The sequence below is a fragment of the Polypterus senegalus genome, chromosome 1, assembly GCF_016835505.1.
Source record: "Polypterus senegalus isolate Bchr_013 chromosome 1, ASM1683550v1, whole genome shotgun sequence".
In the NCBI taxonomy this organism is placed as follows: Eukaryota; Metazoa; Chordata; class Cladistia; order Polypteriformes; family Polypteridae; genus Polypterus; species Polypterus senegalus.
The window spans coordinates 125,892,728-125,916,988 of NC_053154.1; the positions used below are offsets into that span (position 1 = coordinate 125,892,728).

Here is a 24,261-nt window from a genome sequence, read left to right on the forward strand (position 1 = left end):
GATAGCATACCACTTTTTATAATTCACATTTCAGCTTCAATAACATGAGATTTTACATTGCAGTCCTAAGCCCGATCCCACATTTTATAGCATATCTCAAAACATTATCATCTTTTTGTAAAAACACAAAACATCAGGCTTTTTTATTTGAATTAAGGAAATGTTTCTTCTTGAATCTTAAGATTATCCATGACAGCACATGGCAAAACAGTATTACCCATAATATAACATTTCTATTAATGTTGTAGAAAATCCACTGCAGACAATTTCTCACCTCATTCTGTCAACTGCAAAAATCATCACTGCTCATTTTTCAATCATCACGCAGTGAAGGCAAGCTTGTAGTATGAGGAGAAAGAAAAAGAATAAAACATCCAGCAAAAGTTTTTGTAGTTTGTTTTGTAATATCTTACATGCACCACCCATTTAAATTTGATTTTTCTGTGCATTCAGGTAAGATGACAATGCTACATGTTTTCTTCATGGAATTGTCATCTACAGTTGCCCTCCAGTTCTTTGCAAGGTATTAGTTTCTGATATTCTAGGAGTGAGGTCCTTCAACAATGCAGAAGATGTAATGTAATTGATGAGAGGAAGATTTTAATAGGATTATTCCATGCAGGACCAAAACATGTCCTCAAGAAGTGTATAGATTTGCACCACAGCAGCATATCAGGAAGTTGGTGCCCATCAGAAAGTATCTGTACCTAAACTATGAATGACTTTTTTTCTACATAACCAAATCTAATAATGTATGGGAAAGCTTGAACAGCAGTAATAACATCTGTACAGAGGATCCACCTGACTCCTTACCTATTTTTCACATATTATTTTGGCCTTCCAGTTCTGAATTTGTATTATTTAAACAGTGAAATTTGATTTACTAAACTAGTGTTAAAAAAGTTCTAAGACAATGCATGAAAACAGTTGACTAAATTCATCCACACGTTTTAACATGATAAATAGATAGTTATATAAATAACTAGGTAGATAACTACATAGTTAAATAGATACTGATTGATTTTCAGTTATTATCTCTTATGGGTGATTTCTGTTATTTCTTAAAATCAATAATCATTTTTCTTGATTTTGCAATATTAACTTATAGAAAACATTTATCACACAAGTTAACAAACTCAACAACCACAGGACCACAACAGATTTCATACTCATTAAGTAAGCTCAAAATCTGAAATAGGCCATATTTTACCAAAAAAAATAAAATAACTGAAAGAAGATACTCAAGTGTAGACTGGGATGACTAGGATAGAATATCAGAGAGGCAACTATTTACTTCCAGTCTTTATGTCCTCTCTATTAAAAAGTCAATCAAATTCATATTCAAGCTACTTTTCCTGGTGATGTCCTTGGTGTCCATGCTGAGCTGCACAGACTGTCCTCACAAATATTTTATAGCTCCTGTTGGAGAATTCCCAGATGTTCCCATACCAGCCCATTTTCTTCATTTATTGGCCTACCCCAGAGGACTTCCTAGCTACACAGCCAAACCACATCAAATGGTTTCTCTTTATTTAGAGAAATGCTAGGATTCAGAGGTCAGAGATCTTTCCATATTATTGGCCCCTTTCGTGGAGAATTAGCCCAACAACATTGGTCAGTAATCTAATTTTGGCATGTTATTTGTTATCCGATATTAGGGAAAAAACATTGATTTCACTTGATTTGATTAGATTACAAAAAGCACTTTGTCTGAAAAATATGTAGACATGTAGAAACACTTCTCACTAATGCAAATATTGAGGTCCCACAAATAGTCAACCAGTATACACAGTACATACAGTATACAGTACATATGGTCAAGATGTTTAGATTTTATTTGACCTAGTATTAGAAATGGACAAGAGACATGATCTAGGTAACTTTGACAGTGGTATGACTTTTGGTGGCAGATATAATATCTCAGAAACAGCTGTCCACCTGGGATTTTCATTCACTGCATTTTCCAGAGTTTCCAAAGAGCAGCTCAATAAACAAAAAACAAAAATAAAAGAAAGGCCACACACACACACACACTAAAATAATGCCACTTTAAATCATTGACATATAGAAGGGCATCACTGAATGTACAGCCCATTTAGCCTTGAAGTAGAATGGTTACAGTGCTACTAAGCTACAATGAACAAGTGAATGGCAAACACAAACAAATGAAAATTAGATGACTGTTGCCTTCAGGAATTTCCATTTTTCTGCATTGCCTACTGATGAAAATTTCAGAATTTAGCACAAATTGCCTGAATCCATAGATCCATAATGCCTCATGTGAAAAATTTAGGGTGGTGATAATAGTAGAAATGTACAGGAAATGTAATTCCAGTTGGCATCATTTGAATTCCACAGAATACCTGACACTGTATACATACCTTCTTCAACTGTCCCATCATTTCCAGCTGAATGGCCTACAAAGAAAACAAATCTCAGTCGATTAGTGCAGCTTTAGGGTTGTGGTGGTAAACAAGGTTCACAGCATTAATATGTACCAGAAGAATCTGCTGGGACTTTGTGATGCTATTGATTCTGCATTTAACTAAATACTTACGGAACATTTTTAACACCTAATTGAATTCATATTTCAAGGAATTCAGATTGTTCTGAAGGCAACAGAGGGTTCTGCCTGGTACACTTTGCATGCTGTTGAACTAAACCACATTATAGTTATAATTGTTATAATCAATATTAAAAAAAAATTATTAAAGTACAGTGATCCCTCGCTATATCGCACTTTGAGTTTCTCGGCTTCACTCCATCGCGGATTTTAAATGTAAGCATATCTAAATATATATCACGGATTTTTCGCTGGTTCGCAGATTTCTGCGGACAATGGGTCTTTTAATTTAAAGTACATGCTTCCTCAGTTTGTTTGCCCAGTTGATTTCATACAAGGGACGCTATTGGCGGATGGCTTAGAAGCTACCCAATCAGAGCATGTATTACGTATTAACTAAAACTCCTCAATGATATACGATGTGCTTCCTGAGTGGTGCTTGATTGTTTGCTTTTCTCGGTCTTTCTCACTCTCTCTGACATGCTCTGCGCCTGACGGAGGGGGTGTGAGCAGAGGGGCTGTTTGCACAGAGGCTGTTTGCCTAGAAGATACGGACGCTACTGTAAAAAATGCTGAAAGACTACCTTCTTTCCCACATTGCTCCCTTCTTTGCGGCTGATTTATCGCGGTGCGCATACTTAAAAGCCCAACAGCACGTATTGATTTTTTGATTGCTTGCTTTTCTGTCTCTCTCTCTCTCTCTGACATTCTCTACTCCTGACGGCGCTCCTTTGAAGAGAAGATATGTTTGCATTCTTTTAATTGTGAGAAAGAACTGTCATCTCTGTCTTGTAATGGAGCACAGTTTAAACGTTTGACTAAAGGGTGTTATTTCATGTCTAGAGGGCTCTAATAATGTTAACAGTGTGGGAGAGTTTATAAGGGCTTAAAATATATAAAAATAACCATACAAACATATGGTTTCTACTTTGCGGATTTTCACCTTTTCTGGAACGCAACCCCGGCGATCGAGGAGGGATTACTGTAATATGTATATCAAGCATTTGATGGTATTGGGGTCGACTTGGGGGGCCCCTAGAGCCCTCAGAAAGGCAAGATAAGTATATGATGGTCCTGGTAGATTATGTGACCCTATACCCTGAAGCTGTTCCATTGCACTCAGCGACAACCAAGACTTTACCAAACACCAGATTCAAAGCCAGTCCAACACAATCCACTCTCACTCACAGCAGTGTGATGCCTGTAGCTGGCATCAACTCCTTGAAGCTGGGACATCGATAGCTATAGTCTAGGAGGGTATTCTCCGTACTTCGCTTAAATCATCCAGGATCTGAAGCCTCATCTTGGATCAGCTAATAACAGTTAAACTCATCTGGTTATGTCAGTTCTGCAAACGCACCTGAGGATTAGATTAGTGCAGCTGGATTCAATCATCTAAGATGATTGTGTGTTCCAGTGCTGCTTAAAAAGCCCATATATACCAAGACTACAAAACATGACCATCAAGTTGCTTATTGGTGGATAGAAATGGAAAAACAAAGAGCACAAATTTTTTCCCAGACTGAGCAAGAAGTTTTACTGGAGGGGTATTAAGAATTCAATGAAATAATATATACAAAAAGAAACACCGCAAAAGCAGCCAAAACTCAAAATAGGGCTGGCAAAAAGTTTCAAATCAAATGCATAAGTGTTTATTTTATTATTTGTATACAATGCTAATTTCCACAGTGTTATATCAGTTTTTTTTTTCTCCGCCTTCTCCTTATTACATCATCAATTACCAGGTATGATCAAATAATACAGTGAATGTTTAAAAAAATATATATTATGGTAAAAGTCACACTGACATTATTCCCACTCAAAATATTCCACCTCATTTCAAACGCAATTAACGTTCGTGCTTGCCACTTTCTGAAGCAGTTCTGGAAGTCCTGTTTCATGAGTGTTTTCAGTTGCGCTGTCGTGGCTGGCTCAATGTCCTGAATCAATTAAAAATGTTTACCTTTTGTGGTCATTTTGACTTTGGGGAAGAGTCAGAAGTCGCACGGTGCTTGATCTGGTGAATAAGGTGGATAAAAGACACACCGTAATGTTTTTATTTGACAGAAATTGCTGTACCATAAGTGATGTGTGACACAGAGCATTGTCATAATGGAGGATGACATTTCTCAGGTTGTTTTCTACACACACTGTTTCTTAAACACTCTAATAAGCCCTTATAATTTTCAGTGTTCACTGTTGTGTTCCTGGGTATGTGCCTAGCTCACATATTTCCATCAAGGTCAAAAAACACAGTCATCATCACCTTGATATTTTGGATCTTGATTGACGTGCAGGACATCGAGGCAGCCATGCCAGCGTAACTAAAAACACTTACGAAAAAGGACTACCAGAACTGCTTCAGAAAGTGGCAAGAACGATGGGATAACCATGCTTTAAGTCACCAAATGCAGCTTCATTTACTGTAATTATTATTTTTTTAATTTAAACATTCACCGTATTTTTTGATCATACATCGTATTATTTATTCATTTTAATTGAGATCAAATGTAAGCACAGCCAGGTACAAAAATATACCATAAACTGGTAAATCTTACATATCATAGCATAAACAGTTTCAAGAACATTTTTTTATTAATATATTATTATTATTATTATATTTTATTATTCTTTTAAAAGCTAATAAGGAAATGGCGGGGCTGAGTATTTCACAATCTGCTCAGTTACTGGGATTTTCACGCACAACCATTTCTAGGGTTTACAAAGAATGGTATGAAAAGGGAAAAACATCCAGTATGCGGCAGTCCTCTGGGCGAAAATGCCTTGTTGATGCTAGAGGTCAGAGGAGAATGGGCCGTCTGATTCAAGCTGATAGAAGAGCAACTTTGACTGAAATAACCACTCGTTACAACCGAGGTATGCAGCAACGCATTTGTGAAGCCACAACACGCACAACCTTGAGGCGGATGGGCTACAACAGCAGAAGACCCCACCGGGTACCACTCATCTCCACTACAAATAGGAAAAAGAGGCTACAATTTGCACGAGCTCACCAAAATTGGACAGTTGAAGACTGGAAAAATGTTGCCTGGTCTGATGAGTCTCGATTTCTGTTAAGGCATTCAAATGGTAGAGTCAGAATTTGGCGTAAACAGAATGAGAACATGGATCCATCATGCCTTGTTACCACTGTGCAGGCTGGTGGTGGTGGTGTAATGGTGTGGGGGATGTTTTCTTGGCACACTTTAGGCCCCTTAGTGCCATTTAAATGCCACGGGCTATCTGAGCATTGTTTATGACCATGTCCATCCCTTCATGACCACCATGTACCCATCCTCTGATGGCTACTTCCAGCAGGATAATGCACCATGTCACAAAGCTTGAATCATTTCAAATTGGTTTCTTGAACATGACAATGAGTTCACTGTACTAAAATGGCCCCACAGTCACCAGATCTCAACCCAATAGAGCATCTTTGGGATGTGGTGGAACAGGAGCTTCGTGCCCTGGATGTGCATCCCACAAATCTCCATCAACTGCAAGATGCTATCCTATCAATATGGGCCAACATTTCTAAAGAATGCTTTCAGCACCTTGGTGAATCAATGCCACGAAGAATTAAGGCAGTTCTGAAGGCGAAAGGGGGACAAACACCGTATTAGTATGGTGTTCCTAATAATCCTTTAGGTGAGTGTATATATATATATATATATATATTTCAATATATTCCTTTTTTGATGAGTTAGGGAATGTCATAACACTTCCACCTGTGCCTGAGCAGCAAGAGGTGATGTGATATGATGGATGAGGACACAGTGTCTGACCGCTCGTCTGGAGAAGAGTATGTAAATACTTAATATTTAATAATGTATAAACTTCACTCTAAGCATTCCTGTACTGATAGTGATATAACTGTTGCGCAGGAGCCCATTGCCAGCATACTTCAACCTTTTAGTATACAGTCCACATCGAAAAAGGTTAGGTGTGATGTCCTAAAGAAGCGTTTTGAACCATTTGCTGTATTTTGTGAACATGTGACATGGTAAAATGGTTCAAAGTGCTATACTGTGAGCCTTTTCCTGGCAACCACCAGAGGGTTAGTACATATTACTGAAGAGGCAAGAGGCACCATGCAGACAAAAATCCCAAGGAATTTTTATTTGATTTTTATTCATAGAAAAATGTGCATGCTTTGTACAAAGTATATATTTGACAGAAAATGACATAAAGAAAATGAAAACAGTAAAATACAGTAGGACATGCAGCTAGATGAACGGAGGAAAATCAAAATTAAACTGCAGATACAACTACTTCAGAAACAAATGAAAATGAATGAATCTCTCACTCTTTCTCTCTCTCACATTGCTTGGTCGTGGAACCTCAATAACTCAGTAGTGGCCCTTACTTGTCTGTATGGAGCACTGAAATAAGTTTGACTCCTGTGGATCCCATAGCTAGGATTCACACATGGAGCACTGTCTTAGCAAAAATAGTGTAATTAAAACAATTAGTTATGTAATGCTTATTTATAATTTGCCAATACTTTTGAGAGACATGAAAGATTCACACAGACATTTACAGTCTTACACTTACACTTGCAGTCATGTCCACTAAATTGATTTGCATATTTTGTGTAAAATATCATGTGTATTATAACAGTCCAGCTTCTATTCTACTCCATTACATCATGATATTAAAAGACTTCACTTTATAAAGCCAATGGGGTCATCAAGACAGTATAAGTGCAGGATACTTCTCAGAAAGCGTTGTTAGTATTCAGTGATTTTCAAATCTGTAGATGATATGTAATGTCATTATCCAAATGTAATATAAATGAAAGCATAACTAATTACATTTGTCTTTCAAACAGAACCAGTGGTATCAACAGCATTTTTTATAATTTGTGGGAACCTTGGGACATGTGTGTTAGTGAGACAAAAAAGTGGAAGGATACTTTGTCGATTCATTTAGAGGTGGATATAAAGATCACTAATGTACTGGCAAGAAAGATCGGCTGGATAAACATCTGACTCTGGCAGCAACATTCTTTCCTTGTGAAAGTTTTTTGTCAAAGGCTGGGGAGGGATCAGCAAATAAGAAGTCATCCTAACTTCGGCACAGCAGAGTAAATCATTTTATTAAAAGAATTAATGAACAACTGAGCTGTTGTCCTTCCTGTACTCCTAACCATTTTCCAGTGACATAAGCACAGCCCTAGTTGCTGACACATTTAAAATTTGTCTGCCCCTCACCATTCATAAAGCAGAAACCAAAATGTTAGCATATCAATATATACAGTATTTTAAGAGATACATATGCATTTTCATATTAAGTTAAGAACTAAGTTAGCCTTATGGTATACTAAACAATAATTCAAACAATACTTAACAGTAAATAGTCCAACAACTCAATATAAATAAATGAAGGGATTGTCTAATGCCATTAACAATGAAGGTTCACACTCTCATGCTGTATATTTGGAAGGTGCTGATTGGCTGAAATTATTTATAGTGATATGTCCTAAAAGCATGCTGGAGTTTTTTTTAAAATATACATTCAGTACAACAACTTTTGATCACTGATCTTCCAAAACCAGTGCCTATAAAAACTAGAATATGAATTTTAATACGTAATAAATTATACTATTAAATAATACCCCACCACAAACCCCTCCCAAATAAAGACCAGAATGACAAAAAGGCATATCACAACAGTCCCCTACAAATTTGGAAACATCATTTCATGGTGCTTTCACACCGCATTTCATCTCATTGTTTCAAAACTTCATTTACAAAGCTTCTTTTGAACTATGCATTTGACCCTGGGTTTTGAAAGGCATTCTGTGCTTCATTTGAACTACACATGTCCGCTTAGTGCTTAGAAACATACTCAGCATTTCATCTGAACTGTGTGTCAGCGTAGTGTTTTGATCTCTAATATCGAATTATATAGCATCTGTTAAAATTAAGTGTGAATTTAGGTTATAAATATATAACACCTAATCGCGTTTTTCTCATTCATTCTGAGTCACCTGCCAGACTTGAACACAGGTCTGCAATACATGCAGAATACAAAAATGAAACCACTTTAATCACTTGACACGACCTAGAAAGGTGAGTAATAAATGCTTTGAAGCATCTACATGACTTCCGACACAATTGCTTCAGATGTTTCAGTGTTTCATGAGGCTTCAGTCATTCCAACACTAGTGTCTATAGGATCAACCCTGTTCATCCATATCATTCAGAGAAGGACAATCCAACCCTAGAGTGCCATTCCTCTCGCTCCCTGATCACTGACTGCCTGCCTCCTCACCACCACACTGGCTCACACCACCAATTCAGCCCCCCTAGACACTGGGTTTCTTTTTCATTTTCCCCTCTAACCCACTCTGGCTCCTTTTATAATTCATTTGGTGCAGGTGCCTTGATTACAAACCCCAGAGCACTGAGGAAATTGGCTAAACTGCACACATTTGCAAGTGCATGCAGGCTCCACTAGTTCCCTCATCAACGCCAGCTCAGAGCCTGAGCTTGAATGTCATGCCCCCCTTAAGTGGTGTACCACAAGCATGACAATCTATTATCAGTAAAGAACTTAATACACTAACATATTTTTGTACTGTAAACTCCAACAAAAACATGGGGATAATATGAAATCTTCACACAGGAAGATCACCAGCTCCCTATAATGACAACAATGCCCACTTTGTCTGACTTTTATTAATAAGAATGTCATTAAATACATTATTGTTTATGAATTCAATCTATGCATTTTACAAGTAGTATTTTTGTAATTATTTGCTCTAAATATAAACACAAACATGCCATTAAAGTTGTTCTCAATATTTTATTTTAAATTGTCTAATTTGTTATTTTAAAAGTTGCTGTTTAGTACTTTATTATTTTCTGTCTTAATGAGAATATTTACGTAATAGCATTTCCTGAACTATTTAGATGAATCCTTATAATAAAGCATGGGTCATGCTTCCCTCCACAAGTACATTCAGCAGTGACTTATCCCCTTAAGAGTATATTCTTTTGGGAAGTCCACAGATGTTTCAATTCTGCTGTTTTCTAAGCCAGCATATAAAAAGCAACGTCACTTTTTTTATTTAAAAGTTTGACAATATGCTTTGGGCAGCAGTTCTTTTTATATTTGTTACAGCAAGAGCTGGAAATCCTGTGTGTCACTTACAAGGAAGACCAGAAGTGTCCCAGTTTTCTAAAGATGGAGACTTAATCATTGGAGGAATCTTTTCTTTCCATAACATTGTTGTAGATGACAAGCCAACATATATTACTACACCTAAGCCATCAAAATGCAATGGGTAAGTTAACAAAAGAACAACTCTAACTCAGGTAGTTATACAAGGTACTACATGTAATAAATAGTTATGCTTCTGTGTCTTGTACTTAGAAAAATGCATCACATTTAACAATTTTTATAAAATTATACATTAATAAACTTTGGTTCACTTTTTTTTGATATGGAAAATCATAAATGCTACACATTAATAAAATAAAGGTATAAGGTAAAAAAAACAAACTATATTATGCTTAAAATGTATTATCTGAAACAACAGAGTATGTTAAATATTAATGGTAATTGTTTTGTACCTGGGGCTCAGATGCAGTATGCGTTCCTTTACAGCAACAGTATTATTTATTATGTTATTAATGAAGATTTTAACAATTTCAGAAATGTATCAATAAAAATGGTTTGCTTCAAGCATCAGTTTAAAATACTTTCAGTTGCTTCATTTTAAATACCCAAACTGCAATATTTACATAATCTCTAAAAAAAAAATAGGCGAATAAACTAACAAGATGAAAATTTGTAAGATATCTTAAAATGTGAGTGCAATTTTTAAATTTTAATGCGATAAACCAAATTTTATGTGCTGAAAATAATTTATTTAAAATAAATGAATCTTTTTCTGAACAGATTAAATCCTCGTGAGTTTCAGTTTGTTGAAAGTGTTATCTTTGCCATAGAAAATATCAATAACCGCACGGATATACTGCCTGGTGTGACTTTAGGTTACAAAATTTACGATGACTGCAGTTCCATTCCTTTAGCAATCGGAGCAGCAATGGCATTAGTGAACGGACAGGAAGAAATATGGCAAAGTGATGAATCGTGTAACAAGTCGTCAACAGTTGCAATAATTGGACTGTCTGAATCACAATTAAGCAAAGCTGTTGCCACTGTCTTAAGGCCATTTCACATACCACTGGTAAGAATAAAACATTTTAAAGTTTTTCTAATGGTCATTCAAATTTGCAAAGATGAAGATATAAAGGGTGAAGTCAAAAAATGCTAGAAAAATGTCATATTCTCATATATGAAATATTATATACACATTCTATACATATTATATACACAAAATAAATGTACACAAATTTAACAACAATTAGTAAGCTTGTGAAATAATAAATACTTCAATCTCCTCGGTAAATGTGTCCAAATAAATATTTTTTTCTTTCTATGGATTGTTGTTATATGTATTGATATTTTTTTTTGTTTTATTTTATTAGACAGGCTTTATGTATGACAATATATAGTAAGTAAGGTCTGTTTAGTATGAACATCATTTCATTATTTGCATATACAGTATATGTTTAAGTTCAGGTAAGTAAGCATGTGCAGCAAGAATCTATCCACTAAAATAAAAATCCATCTTACTTTCTTATAATACAAAATTGAACGATTGCAAAGACAGTGCTGTAAGTTGTAGCTTTTAAAAATAATTTGATTAAGGTAATATGCATGTTGCTCATGAGTGTGCTTTATTTTTAAATTTAGCAATTAAATTCAGTAAAATAAAATGAGAGGGGTATTGTTTCACCTTCTGATTGGCAATAATCTATTTAAGAATCAGTGCTTGTTTGACTTTTTGCTTTCACATATACTTTGAGAATTTAAGTATTTTCTTTATCTGAAAAAGCAAACGGGATCCATTTTTTTATTTATTACAGTAATGGAGCATAGTTATTAACTAAACACTTTTTCCAAAATAAAACTATGTGCCTCATTTCTTGAAGTGTATTTAGTCATACTGTATTTTCTTTTCACAGATAAGTTATTATTCAACCTGTGCATGTCTAAGTGACAGACAGGAGTTTCCCACATTTTTTCGGACAATACCAAGTGACTTTTATCAAAGCAGAGCCCTGGCACAACTTGTGAAGCATTTTGGATGGGCTTGGATAGGAACAGTGAGAAGTGACAACAACTACGGCCAAGTAGGAATGGCTACATTTATTGAAGCTGTCCAACAAGAGGGAGTTTGTGTTGAATATTCAGAAGCTATTTTTAGAAATAATCCAAGAGAAAATTTCATTAAAACAGCAAACATCATTAAGAAATCATCTGCAAAAGTTATTGTATCTTTTTCTTCGTTTAAAGACATGGAACTTCTGATAAAAGAACTGATTAATCAAAATGTCACTGGTTTGCAGTGGCTAGGAAGTGAAGGCTGGATTTCTAGTGATTATCTGGCAACAAAAGAAAGTTACCAAGTACTTGGTGGAGCAATTGGGGTTGCCATTACTAATGCAAACATAACTGGTCTTCTTGAATATTTACAATCAGTAAAACCTTCAGATATTCCTGGGAATAGTGGTTTAAATGAGCTTTGGGAAAGCACATTCAACTGTACCCTGACTGACCATAAATTGACTGGGAAAATTAGCTCATGCACTGGAAATGAAAATTTCAGTCAAGTCAGTAGTCAATACAATGATGTGACAGAACTCCGAATTACTAATAATGCCTATAAAGCAGTCTACGCTATTGCATATTCACTACATAATCTGTATAAATGCCAAAATGACCTACTGAAATGTTTAAAGACAAGAAAGGTTGAGCCATGGGAGGTAAAGAGACTCTCTCATATCTAATATAGATGTTTATTTTAATTTTAAATATTAATTTAACATTAAAAATAAAGTTCCACCTGCAGAGAAAGACCTAAGCAAAAGGGTTGTGCCTTATTTGTATGTCTTTAAAAACCTCTTCCCTAGGTACTTAAACATATAAAAATGGTGAATTTCACAACCAGAGATGGTGAAAATGTTTTCTTTGATGCTAATGGAGATCCAACTGCAAGATATGAGCTAGTAAATTGGCAACTTACTGATCAAGGTAACACAAAAATTGTTACAATTGGCATCTATGATTCATCTTTACCAGAAAAGCAGAGGTTCAAAATGAATAATGTCAGTATTGTTTGGGGTGGAGATCCCAACAAGGTGAGATTTTATGATTTGTTCTTTTTATACTTTCTACTTTTTCTAGATTTCTTTTCTCTGCATGGCTTTTATTTGTTTGACAACTGTCTATATTTTGTAATAGTTTATGCTGATAAATATTCATTTATTCATTCATTTTTTACCTGTTTTACCTCTGACTATGGTTGCTGTGGTATCAAGGAAAACAGGGTAGACCAGAATTCTTTTTTCTGGACAGGAATCTCTAGCTGGTGTTCCCTGTTCACCTTGATACTCTTACAAGAATGAACAGTTAGAAAATAAATGAACAAAAAATTCCTATTTACAAGTAATATTAACACCTTAACTGTTATACATAGTAAAATACAACGTTTTGTCAGACCAGACACTGTAAAGATTACAACTGACTCCTAAACACTTACTTGACTCACATTTTTAAAGATGATTAGATCTGTATGCAGTGAAAGCTGCCAACCAGGCTCTCGAAAGGCTTTGAAGAAAGGAAAACCTGTTTGCTGCTTTGACTGCTTGCCATGTGCGGAAGGTGAAATCAGTAATTGTACAGGTAAGTTTAAATAAAATGCTTTTATTTATTTGTGGATATTAGAGATAAATAATTTTAAATGTGTCACTTATTAACACTAGTCCCAATATGCATTTGGTCTATCAGAAAAAAACAGTGCAAATAATGAGAGAAAATGTACATCCAGGAATCTAAATGGCATTCAGATGCTTTTAGTCAGCAATCTTGCCTACTACTGCACTCTTCTATTCTTGGTGGATGCAATGACTAGGATGCTGTTAATGACTAGTAAACTGCCACTAAGTACATTTCAATGTGTGAATTTGAGCAAGTCACCTAACTTACTGGTGCACATATTGTAAATAAATGTCTTTGTGAAAAACTATAGCAATAACAGAAACCTGGCTAATTAACAAAGATGGGGATGAGTATAACATAGAGGGATATACATGTTCTAGGAAGGATATACAGAACAGAAGAGGAGGTGAGGTTGCTGTTTATTGTCAAACAGAACTTAAATGCAAGTCCTCTTCAGTTGGACGATGAGCCCCACCTTAATGAGGATGTGTGGCTTCACCTGGAAAGCATGTGGGAAAGGGGTCTTATTTTCGTAGTGTGATATAGACCACCCAATGCAGACAGTAATTTCAACCCACATCTTTTTATTGATATTAAAAAGTCAAGTTTGAGGGGGATATTATAGTCATGGGGGACTTTAATTATCTGAATATTAACTGGGATAATCTTGCAAATGGCGGAAAACAAGAGCAGTTTTTTTAAGAAATAATCATTGACTGTTTTTTAACACAGTATGTTAAAGCATCAGCATAGCGTGAAGTTTGTCTGGATTTAGTATTTTGTAATAATCGAGAATTGATGGTATAGAGGTGATTGAACCATCAGGGTCAAGTGTAATTTTGGTTGAGCAAATTTTAAGCAGATGCGGTAAAGTCTAAGGGGAATAGACTGGGATAAGCTTTTAAGTGGGGAGACAGTCGAGCAGCAGTGGAAAAGGTTTAAAAATGTTGTACATGTAATGCAGGATAGGTACATATCCAAATTTAGAATTAATAGGAAATTTTAAAAAATTCCACAGTGCGTTAAAAAAGAGTTAAAAGTATTAGGGAAGCTAAAAGACAGTTGGAGTACAATATAGCAGATAAGGCGAAGGATGTCCCTAAGAGATTCTTTCTGTATTTTAAAAAATAAAAGAACAGTCGAGGAGGTGAAGTGCAAATGGGAATTAAAAGATACAGACAATGAAATAGCAGATTCTCTAAACTTGCATTTTTCTGAGGTCTTCACAAGTGTGAAAGTGGATAAACTCCAAGCGGTAAATGGGACTACTAAGGAGGTCCTGAAGGATTTGGAAATTGTAGAGGGAGAAGTACTGCTCAGATTAATTAGGCTGAAGTCAAACAAATCACCATGACCAGGTAATATTTACTCTCGAGTTCTTAAGGAGGCTAGCGAGTACATATACAGTATAAACCATTGACGGATTTTTTTAGGAAGTCACTACATACTGGGGAGATTCCGGAGAAGTGGAAAATGGCAGATATTTTACTGTTATATATAAAGGGTGACCGGGCAGATCCAAGCAATTATAGGCTAGTAAGCTTAACATGCATCACGGGAAAATTAATGGAAGGACTTATTAAGGATAAGATTGAGCAGCCTATGGCAAGTGCAGGAGTTTTTCAGAACAGTCAGCATGGGTTCAGAAGAGGGAGGTCATGTTTTACTAACATGCTGGAATTCTATGAGGAGGCAACAAAAGGATACGATCAAAGTGGAGCATATGTCATTATTTATCCTGACTTTCAGAAAGCATTTGATAATGGGCCACATGCAATGTTGGGCATCAAACTAAAAGAAGTAGGAGTTCAGGGTGATGTTTTTAAATGGGTGCAGAATTGGCTTAGACACAGGAAGTAGATGGTGCAAGGAACCTTATCAGAATTGGCTGATGTGGTGTTCCACAGAGGTCAATGATGGGACTGCTTCTAATTTTAATATATACATAAATGATTTAGATAAGAATATAAGTAAAAAGTTGGTTAATTTGGCAGATGATACCAAGATAGGTGGATTGACAGATAATTTGGAATCTGTTTAATCATTACAGAAGGACTTGGACTGCATACTGGCTTGGGCAGATTTGTGACAGATAAAATTTAATGTCAGTAAATGTAAAGGTTTACACATAGAAAGTAAAAATGTTAGGTTTGAATACCTAATAGAAGGTCTGAAAATTGAGAGTACGCCTTATGCAAAGGACTTAGGAGTAGTAGTGGGTTTTAGCAGTTTTTGCATGCCATGCATTATAAATCAGGGGAAAAAAAAATTAATGCTCCTAAGTAAAATGTCTTTAAGGTGGAATTAAAAGTTGAATTGTTGCAATTGTTTGTTATTGTTTATGGTAAGGATACCAAAGCATGGCCATGGAATGAAGAGCATCCAGTGCGGAAGCTCAAGGATCATATATGTACTATTTGGAGATGATGTTATTCTTATTGCCTCATCATGTTTTTTGTCTCACGCTGGAGTAGTCTGAATCAGAGTGTAAGGCAGCTGGGAATTCCAATCTCCAAATGTAATACCATGGTTTTCTCCTGAAAATTAGAGTCATGCTTCATTAACATGAAGGGGAGTAGATGCCTCAAGTGGGACAGATTAAATACATACCCTGGAGACTGGTTCATTAGAGAAGATAGAGGGGTTTGTGTAATTGAATAATGCAGTAATTAAATAGTGGAAATGCAGCTGGTGGTGTACTTTCAATGGTGGTAAGTGGACCTTGGACAAATATTTTGATTTACTGGACAATCTAGATGACCATCCTCAACTATAGTCAAAAGCTTGGTACGTGAAAGAATATTGTCATACAGCAAGTATAAAAGGCGAAAATGAAGTTATTTCAAATAGATGTGGAACTCACTCCTCTCAGCTTAGTGTGAGGCTCTCCAGAATCCAGGAGATATTGAATTAATGGCGTTGCTACTAAGGGTGTGAGAGATCTACATCTCAAGCTTGTATCCTTATCCTTTTTTCTGTGTTTTTTTGGAATTATCTTTCATTTAGTGTTCCTTTCAGATTTAAATACAAATTTTAACATAATCTCTGCTAACTACAAAACAACCTATATACTATACAGTAAAGCCACTATTATTTTAAATGTTTTGTTACTAAGAATTACACAGAATTCTGGTTAATTTTGTGTAGCTCATATACCTGCAGTCACCTCTCTCTTGTACATTGTGAAAGAATTATAAAATAAACTAACATAATAATATATTATTAATAATATGTTATTTGTCTTGAGATTGTTTAGTTAGAGTTCAAAATGTGTGTAGTGTCATATTTTATTTTGTCATGTGATTTGAGGATTTTATGTGGAGTGCACTTCAGGTGAATCTTCTAGATTAACAAATCAGATATAGGAAGACATGAGATTCACCCCGTTTACTTCTGAGATAAGCATGAAGTGCTATAACAATGTAATTTAATGTGTAGGAGAGTCACTGCTACTATCTGTGATCAAATGGATTTTAAATATTCATATTCACCCATTCAATTTCCTGAAACTGTTTTAATGTTCCTGCCGTGCTGATGCTGTGCCATTTTGAACTCCACCTTTAACCACCAATTGACTTTTTCATTTGATGGTGTTTGCCATGAGAGACATTATAAAAGATGAAAATGGTGCAGTATTAAGGCACCAGGGTAACTGAAATCTGAATATTGCTTAAGAAGTACTTAAAGGTTTGGATCCTAGATTAAGTCATTGTCAAGGTGCCTTCTGTGTGTAATTTAAATGTTCTTGTCCTGGTTGTTCCAGATTGCAGCTATATTGAGAGAAAGCTGAGAACTGCATTGGCATGTGTGTGATGCTGCCCATGATTATTTGATGGTGTTCAGTACAGGCCATGTTATTGCTCTGTACACATGTCTACCAAAAAAGGCAACCATAAACAGGAAACAATGGATTCAACCAACAAAACTAATGGGCATTGAAAATATTTTATTACTGTGTCTTAAGATTTCAGTTTGATAAACAATTATGTTCAGATTAGATTAGATTAGATTAATTTTATTAATCCCATGGGAAAATTCAGATACAGAAACATAAAAAAAGGATACCAACTAACACGACAAATACTACAGCCAATCAATCAATTGATACATGCATACATACATACATACACTGTACATACATATATACATATATACATAAATAATATGCAGATATTTCAAAATTATCTTAATGAGTATGTCAGGAGGAAGCACTGAACTGACCGATAACAGTGGACAGAAAAGACGCCCAATGGCGGTACTTAGCATACCATGGAGGAATTAGACTATGGCTAAAAGTGCACCAAGACAGTGCCTCCTGGAAGGAATGGAGGGGATTTTTCATGATGACATCCAGTGTTTCCACCATCCTCTTTTCCACAACATCTTACTGTGTGTTCAAGGTTCGTCCTGTAATGGAGGTGGCTTTCCTGAAACGTTTTTGAGCTCACGTTGCTTCTTCCGAAGACTGCAGTATAGAACAACATAGGGATGAAGTGGTCTGTATCTTCTTATATAATATGCTACTGTGGCTGTTTGTTTGTCTGTCCAGGATTTTAAATCACCTGTTGCTCGCAAACCGTTTCACCTATTGACCTGATATTTGGTACACATACTGTATACTACGTGATGTCTACTATCTGCTTTCGGGAGATGATTTTTATTACTCTTATTATTTTTATTTTATTGTAGAATCAAATCTCGGCAGCCCGGAGAGGGCGGCCATGTGACGCATGAGTACGTGCATCGTTCTCATTCCCGACCACCTTCGCCGTCACTTCCCCTACCTCTTTATATCTTTAATCATTCTTGAGGCAGATTGAAGACTTAAGTACCAGCTTAAATGAAAAATTAAGAAAAACCTACTAAGTAATTGCAACACAAAAACTAACTTAATCAGTTTTAACGTGAAAAGATGTCAACGAAAGAAGAGAAGCAGCAGGCCGCTAGGGTGGAGAAAAGAAAAGCTTGCTCAGGAAGCAGCAAGTGCATCAACCTCTGAGCAAACGAATGATAAAAATACAGAGAAAGAGGATGAAAACTAGGAATGCTCAAGTCAAGTGTATTCACTGCACGTTATCGTGCAGTACGCCGTTACTGGTAATAATATATTTTAAAAAAATCTATCCTCTTTAAATGCAGTTATAATGCACATGTTCTGCGGTGGGCTGGTGCCCTGCCCAGGGTTTGTGTCCTGCCTTGCACCCAGTGTTGGCTGGGACTGGCTCCAGCAGACCCCCGTGACCCTGTAATTAGGATATAGCGGGTTGGATAATGGATGGATAGATGCACATGTTACATACCCTTAAAGAAACAGCACAGAAAAGGGAATTAGTATGAAGTAATTATTCAAAGGCACCAACACATTGGGGGTAATCAGTGAGTTAGTATGTTCAGTCAGTTAAGAATAGTATTCTTAACTGATTGAATATACAGACAGAAAAAAGAAAAAAAGAAAAATATATATTCCTCACAAACATCATTTTTTTCTAATTTTAAATACAATAATACAAGATGTTTCATTATATTGTATTGGGTGGGTAATTATTCTGACCAAACAGTGTAAGGTAACAAGACTAATTGCCAAGTAAGCTATAATACACCAGTGTTTGTTAGTCTAAATAGAGCTGTTAGAATATATGCAAATTTTCATATACCCAGGCTACCTGATAAATAAGCAAAGAGGTTTTTTCGGATAAGTGTTGAGTATAAAATATCTCTAAAACAAGTGACTCAGTGAAGAGTATGCTTGAAGAAATCTCTTGCAAGTAGACCAGGTAAATTTTCATTGTCAAGAGAGAGGTGAGTAATGTGGTAATTCTAACCTGTGCTTTAAAAAATTAAATTATCATTAAGTATTTTTCTAACTAATCATGTGAGATTATCTTACATGCTAATAGTGTATTGAGTGACCAATTTCTGTTAAAATATATATAAAATACTTTCAAGGCAGTGATGTGTTTAAAAAGTTATTTTCCCAGACATAAAAAATGTACATTTCTGTTATGTAAGAAAGGTAATATTCAACTGTTCTTTAAAATACAAATGATTATTTAATTTTTCATAACCATATTATATTATTGTTTAAAGTTAGCTCAGTGAGGAGGCACAGAATGAACCAGTGTAAGCAATCCTTGTGATGAGTTGGTGTTTGTTTCCTTTATAGAATTTTAGGTAAACACAGCTTATCCTGGCAGCATCAGTTGCAAGGCAGGAAACATTTGTCATTCATAAATGCATGTTCACCCATACAAGGCTACATAAGAATTGCCACTTAGCTTAGCATGCATGACTTTTAGGTTTGAGAGGAATATCAAGGGAATTTCAAGCTGACAAAAAGGACGGTAAATCTGAGCTGAACACAAGACATACATCCACCCTCATATAAAACACTCATGCAGCTCATGTCAATGAAGAGCTGAGACCCTTAATCTAATCTGCATATGTTAATATCTCAAAGAAAACTCACACTTACATGGGGAAATCATGCAATTTCCACAGAGATTGTCACCAAAGCTAACACCTTGGAACTGTCACTCAGCAATACCAGAAATCATACCAACCCCCAAAATATCACAGTACCATCCAGAAACTGTTCTTAACAAAAAAAATAGTACTGTATTTTATAGGGAAATAATCAGAATTGTTCACAAATTTTCCTATACTAAATGAGCACAGGGTGGCACGGTGGCACAGTGGGTAGCGCTGCTGCCTCGCAGTTAGGAGACCCAGGTTCGCTTGCTGGGTGCTCCCTGTGTGGAGTTTGCATGTTCTCCCCGTGTCTGCGTGGGTTTCCTCCCAAAGTCCAAAGACGTGCAGCTAAGGTACATTGGCAATCCTGAATTGTCCCTAGTGTGTGCTTGGTGTGTGTGTATGCATGCCCTGCTGTGGGCTGGTACCCTGCCCGGGGTTTGTTTCCTGCCTTGTGCCCTGTGTTTGCTGGGATTGGCTCCAGCAGACCCCCGTGACCCTGTAGTAAGGATGTAGCCAGTTGGATAATGGACGGATAAATGAGCACAATCAACTTGTTTTAACATTTGTGTCTTTCAGATTCATTGGACTGCATGGCCTGCCCCTTGGAGTTCAAGTCAAATGATCAAAGAAATCAATGCATTCTTAAAAATACTGAATTTCTTTCATTTGGAGAATTAATGGGCACATTACTTGTCATATTTTCTTTGGTTGGTACTTGCATAACTCTAGCAACAGGAATTATTTTCTATTTTTATAGAGACACTCCAATTGTCAAGGCAAACAATTCAGAGCTAAGCTTTCTTCTCTTGTTCTCTTTAACTCTGTGTTTCCTGTGCTCACTCACATTCATTGGTGAGCCAACTGACTGGTCTTGTATGCTACGCCATACAAGTTTTGGCATTACTTTTGTTCTTTCCATTTCTTGCATTTTGGCTAAAACAATTGTGGTATTGATGGCTTTTAGGGCTACTCTGCCCGGGAATAATGTTATGAAATGGTTTGGACCAACTCAACAGAGACTGAGTGTTTTTGCATTAACATTAGTACAGACTTTTCTTTGTATATCATGGCTTATAATTTCCCCTCCTTTTCCAAACAGGAATATGCAACACTATAAAGATAAAATAATTTTAGAATGTAACTTTGGATCAACGTTTGCCTTTTATGCCATGTTAGGTTACATAGGCCTTCTTTCAACCATGTGTTTTGTACTTTCGTTTCTGGCACGTAAACTACCAGATAATTTTAATGAAGCAAAATATATCACTTTCAGCATGCTGATATTTTGTGCTGTCTGGATTACTTTCATTCCAGCTTATATCAGTTCTCCAGGAAAATATACAGTAGCAGTAGAAATATTTGCAATTCTGGCTTCTAGCTTTGGAATACTTTTCTGCTTTTTTTCACCAAAATGTTACATTATTTTATTAAAGCCTGAGAAAAATACAAAGAAGTATTTAATGGGAAAAACAACATCATTGTAACCTAGCTCACATAATAATGTGCCCATTTATTTGTGGTAAAAATTAAAAATAAGCATATGCAAAAACATCCACTAGCATTCAGTCAATGCTTTCTTCTCTGACTACCCATCTTTTGAGGTTAGCACATTCTTTATATAGCTGCTAGCTAGGAACTATTAAATGTTGTAGCAGATAGAGGTGTGGTCCACCTCTAACACCCTCAGGTACCACTCTGAACACCAGGTGAAAGTATAATAACTATTATTTTTATTATTACACAGTGCACAAAGCACCCTCCACTCTACACTCATAAATCACAAATAAATCTCCAACCAATACTCTTTCCTCCTTGCCCAGACACTTCGCCCTCCTACCTCCCAGCTCAGCTCAGTGTCAGGGCTTCCCCACAATCCTTTTATACACCCTGACCCGGAGGTGTTCCAGCCCAATCAGTCCACAGTTCCTTATTCCTTCCGGGTCAGGGTAAACAGTCCTTTTCTTCAACCCGGGAGCACGTCGTTCCTTCCTGTCACGTGACCGTGATATACTTATATTGCACATAAGAGCCCACGAGCCCCCCTACAGCGACGCCATGATGCCCTGCTGGAACTCGGGGCATGATCATGCTGTCGGGAGAGCTCCTCCTGGTGGCCTGGGGGTGAGGGCCGGAGTAAAATGCCGGCAATCCACCACAATGTTTAAAGGAATTTGCATAAAATGATTCATTTTAAGTCACACTGGGATTTAATGAAACAAATGTTTTGCTTTTAAACGCATTCAGTTGGAAAAAAGTAATACTTATTTAAAGACAGTCTGTATTCATAAAGCAAAGAAGTGGTTTTAAGACAAATTGCACTACAAAATAATTTTAGATAATATTAATGCAAGAATTGGTGAGTTCCAGCATAATTACCAAAGGCCGTATAGTTGCATAGTTCAGCTTGCGTAGTTCAGCTTTGCTAGCAGAAGATCTAAAAAAGGTGATCTAAACATTGACCTCTAAAATCTTCATGTGCAGTTTATCATACAACTCAATAAGCCCCCTTAAAACAAACACATGCAAGCACAATATCATGTCAAACTCCATCTCCAGGGTGTCACGAGTTGGATTTTTGGGACTTTATCATACCATGCCCAACCTAGTATTTAAGATCCCCCTCTTATTATTCAGATCTAGGTCATGTGGTGCTCAAATCCTCCTGGACACTCAACATAGCTAACAAAAGACAGGAATGTTAGAAATACAGTAGAGTATGAAAACTCCTCTGGATACTTTACACTGAAAGAAAGGGTTAAGACAGAGATCTTTACTCATGGTGACATAGCTGAAACAATATAAAATTGATCTCACATTATAAAAGGAATATTATTAAAAATACATTATGGGGAATCTTGCAGAGTTACCTGTCAGCATTAGCACCTCTTGTCACTCTTTGCATACCTGGGACTAAAATATAGCATTAAACCTTCTTGAGTGCTGGTGCTCCAACTTCACCAAAAGAAGAAGTAAACTATCACTTCTAACAAAACCTGGATGAAACTATCTGCAGACTTCCTCATATTATTTTGCGTGGACTTCACTGCAGGACTGGGAAGAAACACTGACATATGAATGGATCCTAAGAACCCATGGTATTGGACTGAAAATTGTAGTACAGAGTACAACCTTAATATTACAAACAGTATATTTAAAATTCAAAATATATACAAGCTTCCAGAATGTTTTCAGAGTTCTAGCACTGGCAACTACAGTATTAAGTCATTGTCAGATACAGTATAAAGAACATTAATAACTGTCAAGACATTAAAGGAGCAGAGTGCAGTACTGTCAATTATCCAGTTGTCTGTTTAAGGAAGTCCAAAAAAAAATGACAATGTCAGAATCCGGGAAACTGAGACAATAAACAGGTTTAGATATTCTCTGAGAAATTAAATTGCAGAAATCTGAGTATTTTTAAATGTAGTATGTTTTGATGAGTATCATTGGGCCTGTTTAAGTAAACTGGCTGTAGTGCAGTCCACTGACAACTGAAATAAGAAAAATCAAGATTACCTCATTGACAAGAAAACTCCATGTTGTACAACACTGTATTCACAGAGGTATGCATTACAAGTAAGGTACAAAATGCTAATAAATCCCAGTGGGCCGCCCTACATCCATGAAATCAGAAAATCATATTTGTGGGAGCTTCTGAGAAAAAAAATTTAAAACCATTTTAGTAGTGTTGTAGTAGTGCTTCCGTGGGAAAAACTCCATTTGCCAGCAGCCCAAGGGGGATTACCCGCATAGGATGACTGGAATGGTAGTAGGGACTGCTGGGGACAAAAGAGGCCAGCGGGAAAGATTAAATGGGGGGGCCTGATGGAGAAATAGGAGAGCAGTGTTTTTGTGTATCCTGCCCCGTGCCTTCCTGTCGTTGTGCGTTTTCAAAAGGAGCGGTCCTGGAAATCTAACCATTCGCCACTCAGCACTACTGGTAGGACTGTTTCACTCAAATTGTACGGAAGCTGTTCTCAGGAATCTCATCTTCACACCATAACATTTCACCTGCTTTTGCTGTATTGGACTGTATAAGGACGTTGTCATAAGTGTTTTTTGTTGTGGGTCATTGTTATGTTACATCTGTATTACCGTAGGGGAAAGGGGAGGTTTGTCTGATTGTTGTGTATTGGGTTTTCATTTATTATATTGTACTATATTATATTATTTATTCATTCATTGGTTTAGTGTGTCTGCTTGTGAGGTGTGTGGGTCGGGCCAAGGCTCGGTGCTTCATTGGAATCCATCCATCCATCCATCCATCTTCTAACCCGCTGAATCCGAATACAGGGTCACGGGGGTCTGCCGGAGCCAATCCCAGCCAACACAGGGCACAAGGCAGGAACCAATCCTGGGCAGGGTGCCAACCCACCACAGGACACACACAAACACACCCACACACCAAGCACACACTAGGGCCAATTTAG

At 36.5% G+C, this 24,261-nt stretch overlaps 1 protein-coding gene across 1 annotated transcript in view; it reads left to right on the top strand.

Annotated features, from left to right (window-relative positions):
• Positions 1 to 9,654: 9,654 nt before the first annotated feature.
• LOC120532498 (extracellular calcium-sensing receptor-like) overlaps positions 9,655 to 24,261 on the top strand; it is a 39,380-nt gene continuing 24,773 nt past the window's right edge. The window contains exons 1-6 of the mRNA XM_039758574.1: positions 9,655 to 9,854; positions 10,472 to 10,763; positions 11,605 to 12,405; positions 12,553 to 12,780; positions 13,201 to 13,324; positions 20,408 to 21,311. Of these exons, the coding sequence (XP_039614508.1) occupies positions 9,655 to 9,854; positions 10,472 to 10,763; positions 11,605 to 12,405; positions 12,553 to 12,780; positions 13,201 to 13,324; positions 20,408 to 21,311 (2,549 nt within the window). The remainder of the gene's footprint in view (positions 9,855 to 10,471; positions 10,764 to 11,604; positions 12,406 to 12,552; positions 12,781 to 13,200; positions 13,325 to 20,407; positions 21,312 to 24,261) is intronic.